This window comes from Arachis hypogaea, chromosome 6, assembly GCF_003086295.3.
Source record: "Arachis hypogaea cultivar Tifrunner chromosome 6, arahy.Tifrunner.gnm2.J5K5, whole genome shotgun sequence".
Lineage (NCBI taxonomy): Eukaryota > Viridiplantae > Streptophyta > Magnoliopsida > Fabales > Fabaceae > Arachis > Arachis hypogaea.
In genome coordinates, this window is record NC_092041.1 from 11,870,554 (window position 1) to 11,876,282 (window position 5,729).

The 5,729-nt window shown below is 36.5% G+C and overlaps 1 protein-coding gene across 1 annotated transcript; it reads right to left on the reverse strand.

The window, feature by feature from the left end:
• Positions 1–230: 230 nt before the first annotated feature.
• LOC112696042 (probable galactinol--sucrose galactosyltransferase 2) lies at positions 231–4,564 on the reverse strand. Its single transcript, XM_025748626.2, has 13 exons — positions 4,359–4,564; positions 3,438–3,679; positions 3,090–3,180; positions 2,957–3,005; positions 2,765–2,856; positions 2,562–2,672; positions 2,342–2,467; positions 1,684–2,236; positions 1,520–1,587; positions 1,271–1,405; positions 965–1,182; positions 788–876; positions 231–685 (listed from the first exon to the last, which is right to left on the reverse strand). The coding sequence occupies exons 1-13, from the start codon at positions 4,547–4,549 to the stop codon at positions 305–307; spliced, it is 2,346 nt and encodes a 781-aa protein (XP_025604411.1). The 5' UTR covers positions 4,550–4,564; the 3' UTR covers positions 231–304.
• Positions 4,565–5,729: the final 1,165 nt, after the last annotated feature.

Here is a 5,729-nt window from a genome sequence, read left to right on the forward strand (position 1 = left end):
CTGTATTTTTTAATACGCCGAGAAGTAAAAAATTTGGTATTGAAGTTATCATTAGCATTGGTGGATTAGGTGATTAACATTTGTGCTAGTTGTATGAAGTGGTGAATTTAGGTTATGTTATATATTATAACAATAGCTAACCATCCACACAAACAAATTTGTGTACTTGTTGTGATGGAATTTGTACTTGTGATCGATGTAGCTGAGAATAACATCAGTTGATAAAGATATGCTAGGGTCAAAAGAAATATATAAATCCCCTGGTGTTGTAAGTATATTTCAGTGCACCAATAAGTTTAGTGACTCAAACTTGGATCTGTATTGACCATTTATACATCTCCTCATCAGGAACTGGGATAGAAAATGTTGTCAACCCAGTATCCAAGTCATACTTGAACTCGGTTTTGGTTCCGCCGACGGTGCACTTTAATGGACGTTGGGAGGAGTATACACCAAATCTCCCACTTCCCCTCACTTTCAGAGAAATAGTTGCTGCTGCTGCTGCTGCTGCTGCTGATCGGTTAGAACTCGGATCATTGGTCACTTCAGATGAAGCCTCACCATCATATAGTTCCATGTTGTTGTTCTCAGAAACTTTATGGATTTCAACTTGGTCCACAGCTCCTCCAGTGTTGAACATGTCCAGAAGTCCTATTGCTGCAAACGAGATACTCGAGGTAATTTCCTGTCCAATGCTAATACAATGATTAGCAAAGTTTTGGACCAAAGAAATCAATTTGGTACATCATTGGATTAATGTATCTGGATACAATAACAGAGGCTTTACCTCCACAGGACAGAAATGGAACAGCTCATACTCCAGAACATTTAATATCACCGGAACTGAAGCACCATTTGATAGCCGAATTATGTCACCTGAAAACACAGCAAGGTGTTTGTGCCCTGGCCCTTGAGGTATTTAGAATGATGGTATTTGATTTTATTAATGAAGCGAAACTAGTACCTGATCTGTAAGCATAGGCAATAACATCGCCACGCCAACCAGGACCGGCGACTTGAGCTATGAGATCGACATCAGAGGCACCAACGGAGCTGGAGAGAGTGCCAGGAGATGCATCATGGATGCGGATCCTCTTCTCTACCTTACACCATCCAGCACCTTGGCAGTTAAATGCACCCACTACTCCAGAGTATTTGTTCAAGTTCCATATTTTGAGTAAGCTGGAATTAGCAATTCATCATTTAAATATTCAGCAAATTATGTCCAAATAACATTGAAATTAAAGAACATATGAATAAGTCAAAAAACCTCGTCCCATCTCTTGCAGGATCGGCGAAGAGGCAATCGAGAGTGGGCCTTCCGGGTAACTGAGCACGGAGAACTGAACCATCAGGGAGAACCAGCTTCTTAAGAAGATCAAAGTCGTGGTTGCCTGGCTTGTCACTGCAAAGAACCATCATAAATGAAATCTGGTCATTTCATTTCTAGGTATGTTATCTATCGGTTCTCAACTAACAACTTCACGTGAAAATAACTGAGTTTTCTCCTATTGTTTACCTAACATAGATTGGACATCCACCGATTGCGCGAGCTGCGGCGTGATACTCGGCTGCTGGATGTAAACTCTGGAATTGCAAAGAAACAAGGAGACAATCATAGAATTTGAAACTTCCCAATACTACATTTAAAAGGTTATCATTGAACTATTCACTTTAACTTACATGAAACATGTCCCAGTCTGGCTGCATGAATTCTCCAAGGAAAAGTGTGTTGTATGCTACAGATGAAACATGGACGGTATGAGAGGCCGGATCATGCGGGTAAAAATCATCCGATGCTCTCACAACAGCAGTCTGCTTAGAACTATAGAGGCCATCAGTGTTGTGACACATACAAGCGATGCATCCATTATCAGGAAAGTTATGAGCAATTGAAGCCTCGAGTGCATGATGATAGCTGCGTGTGAGCATGACTCTGCCGCCGTGTCCAGCACCAAGGGTCTCAATGATGTTCTGAACATCAACCTTTACTCCATCTACTCCACATGAAGCCAAGTAAGCATGGAGCTCATTGTAGAAATCGAAGACCTTCTCTGGGTGCACTAGACCAAGGCCATGGACAGCTAGGCTGTCCATGACGATGTCGGGTTGGTTCCCGAGTATGCCGGGAGACTGTACTGGATAGGCCAATGCAGATTCATAGTGCTCCATCCCTTCTGCTGCTGGCTTCACTCCACCCCAATAACCAGCTAGAGCATGCCATACATAAACATTTCTGTCCCAAAATGAAAAATTCGTTAATTGAGAGATGCCAAAGTACTAATTCACGAGTTTGTTGCCTCAAAATTTCTTCATGGAATTTAATGATGCTAAGACATACTTCACGTTGTAATTTTTCTTTGCTTCATCTACAACATGCTTCAGGCCTAAGTCTTGTTCATTGTTCTGTTCATTCTTCTTTTGGAATTTGGCATTTTCTTTTATACCAGTCAACCTAGTAGCAAACCTGCAATGATTCGATAATTTCCAAGATCTCAATTGCATGTGATGTAAGCTGTAACAAAAACAATATAACTAATTACATCAAACAGAAATATTACTGTGCTCCTTCTTGTACGACGCAATCATCAGCTTCGTTTGGTTCACTTTCAATCTGTTGCCAACCGTCATCTATGATGATGAACCGTGGCGGTGTACCTCCTTCTGATAGACTGCAATTACATTGAATAGATTTCAATGTTCAATTAATATTCAAACATCAGAAACAAACCAATATATGATACAAAATGCTCTCACTAGCTACCTTTTCAGGCCTTCTTCAACACCGTCGGCAGTAACATCAGTATAGAAAGCATCCCATGTACACCAGCCAAACCAGTCAACAAAAGATGGCAACTGCATAAAACCAACAAAAACAAAATTACAATATCCCTTAGATATTATTAACTTGTGATAATCATATCTCAACATAATAGTACATGGAAAATGATCTTACCCTTTTCTTCTCGCGATGAGAGAAAGTTTGCATGCGGTTTTCCACGGCCCTTGAATGAGAAAGTAGAACAAAAAGGGAATTAGTAAAACCATTGTTATCAAAATTCAAAGGTTTGAGAAAGGGTGGCACTTACTTCACAGCCTGATTGATAACTTCGAAGGGGTTCGTTCCAGCATGGATGTAGACAAGGTTAAGGCCTTGCCTGGTAACAACATCCTTGTCTCCTGCAAAACCAAAATCACATACCAAAAGGAAAAGGGTCGTTTGCCATCCAATACATATATTCTCCAAAGCTATAAACTCCATTGGATAGTGTGATTGAGTGGTTTATCCAGTGCAAATCGTAGAAGTAATAAGCCACTTGGCTGAGGGGGGATTGAACTGAATTCAACCATGACCTCCATAGCTATAAGCTAAGCTAAGCTAAGCTATGGAATTGTGGTAGCAGGGTTTCATGTAATATAAACCAAATAGTACTCACCACTCTCCAAACAAATCTCCAGCTCGTTCTTGTCGTTGCCTTGCAGGACGGCACGGAATTGGCCTTCAAGGAGAGGAAGCATAACAATGTAGATTGTTGCAGAATTGTCTTCGTCAATCTCACTGCCATTGCTCTCAATGAGCATAAATTGTGTCTCAAGGGGGACATCCCTTCCACATTTTCCCATCCTCTGGGTCATCCACCATAACTTGAACCGGAAACAACACATGAACCGTAATCCGCTGCACATAAAACCATTTTTTCCATAAAAATTACTAACATCAGATTCATGCTAGTCATCACAAAACCTCTACCTAAATAGCACAAGGAAATATTACTTAGCTTGTTCATGCCCCTAATTATAAGTTAATACTCATTACTCATTACGTGATGTATTAGTTCAAACTGTAGTAATGAAAAGGAATGATTCAATTGAAATGAAAAATTAAGAGTAAAAGAAGAGTGCATGCTTATATACTAATAGCTGTAACTAACTAATTTAATTATTAACTATTAATTTAATGCACGTAAGTCTAATATGATGTGAACATTTTACACGCATTCTATTATACATTTTGTTGCCTTCTCTGTCAGTAAAATGGTCTAATTCTTGGTCTTTTTAAATCATAATTACCCACAATAAAATAATTCTATTTTCTTCTAAAAATATATAAAGAATAGAGCTAAGCTCCAAATAGTCTCAGAATTACCCCACGCACTAAAACAGTCTTAGAGATAAGTACACAATATTAGTTCGTAACATTATGATAAATCACTCCATTAACATCATGTACTATTGCAAATCATATTGATATGATTGGTGTAGTTAGTAATAAATCACATAAAACAAAATTAATTAGGACTATAAGTTAGATATAAATTATCTCAAGATAGTAAGAAAACGGAGTTGGAAGAACATACTCTAGAACACCCATGGGAAAGACATGGAGACTTTTACTGTTGGAAGCAGTGGCACCAACAAATGCACCAGTGACAAGGCTATTGTCGGAACTCGGGACAAGTTGAATATTGTCTGGCACCCCTCTCAGTATGGGCTTTCCATGAACAACCAAGTTGCCATCGTTAACACTAATCTTAACTATCACCGCCATCTTTAAACACTTCACCACTGATTCATTACCACCATCATAATAACACACAAATTAATATATATTACAAAATAATTAAATTCAATATTTATAAACTATACATTATTACGATATTATTATTATTAGTATTAACGAGTATTCAATAAATATAGGACTTAATGATGGTTGTTTACGGTGGTGACAAGGGATGGTAAAGGTTGAAAAGTTGAGTTATTGCGACGTGGATCTGACGAAGGAAGAATTCAAGTTAGTGATTTTACTGATATAGCCCTTACCATCTTCGTCATATTTAGAATATAAATGATGCGAAAATGAAATTTATGCAAAGGTCAGTCGCTCAGAGATAGTTTAGTTTTTCTCGCAGATACGAAGATAATTTTCTAATTATATATAATATTTTACGAATTTTATGAAAGTATAACCAACTTATCAGTAAAAAAAATTTCAAATCTAGAACTCACCAAAAAAACTTAAAAGAGTTCGGATCAGCTAATGAAAATTTACGTAAAAGATGAAAATTTATGGAGAGATTACTGTGAATTTTGTCTTGTGAGTGAGACAGGTAGGGAGGAGTTTGAAGATCTTGGAGTTTTATACCCACTCTGATGTTAAAGATCGAACAAGTTCTGGCTTACAGTGTCATCCAGATTGTGACGCGTGGTATTTTAAAAGAAAGTTAACAAAGCCTGCAGAGTACACGTGGAGAAGCATGGAGAGTACACCTGGGTACGTGTGATTGTGACGTCTGGAGTGTTTTTTTTGAGTTGAATTTTGTACTCGTATCCAATGTTAATATATAAATAATTGAGATTTTTAAGTAGTATGAAAACTTGATAATTAAATTTATGAATAATTTTTTTTCTTTAGAAAAAAAATACTTAAAATTAATATGATAATATGTATTTATTTTTTGTTAATAATTTTTTTATATTTTTAATATAATAATATTTATCTATGTAAAAATAAATTATTTTAGAAGTCATATCCAAAATATTTTAGATACTACAATTTAACATAGATTAATTTTTATGATCATTAAAAAATTTGTTAGAATATTACAGTAATTTTCATAAACTATTAAAAAATTATGTGTTAGTTATTATTCATCTTTTTCTCTAGCATGAAATAAAAAAATTGAATAAAACAAATTAAATTTTTATTAAGATAGCATCTTCAAATAAGA

What these genes read in the sequence shown, in the direction of transcription:
- LOC112696042 (XM_025748626.2), bottom strand. Translation starts at nt 4,549, where the DNA reads ATGGCGGTGATAGTTAAGATTAGTGTTAACGATGGCAACTTGGTTGTT. An exon ending in GTTATCAATCAGGCTGTGAA is followed by an intron (nt 3,006 to 3,089) that starts GTAAGTGCCACC and finishes TTCTCATTCAAG; the next exon opens with GGCCGTGGAAAACCGCATGC. An exon ending in CAGACTGGGACATGTTTCAT is followed by an intron (nt 1,588 to 1,683) that starts GTAAGTTAAAGT and finishes TTGCAATTCCAG; the next exon opens with AGTTTACATCCAGCAGCCGA.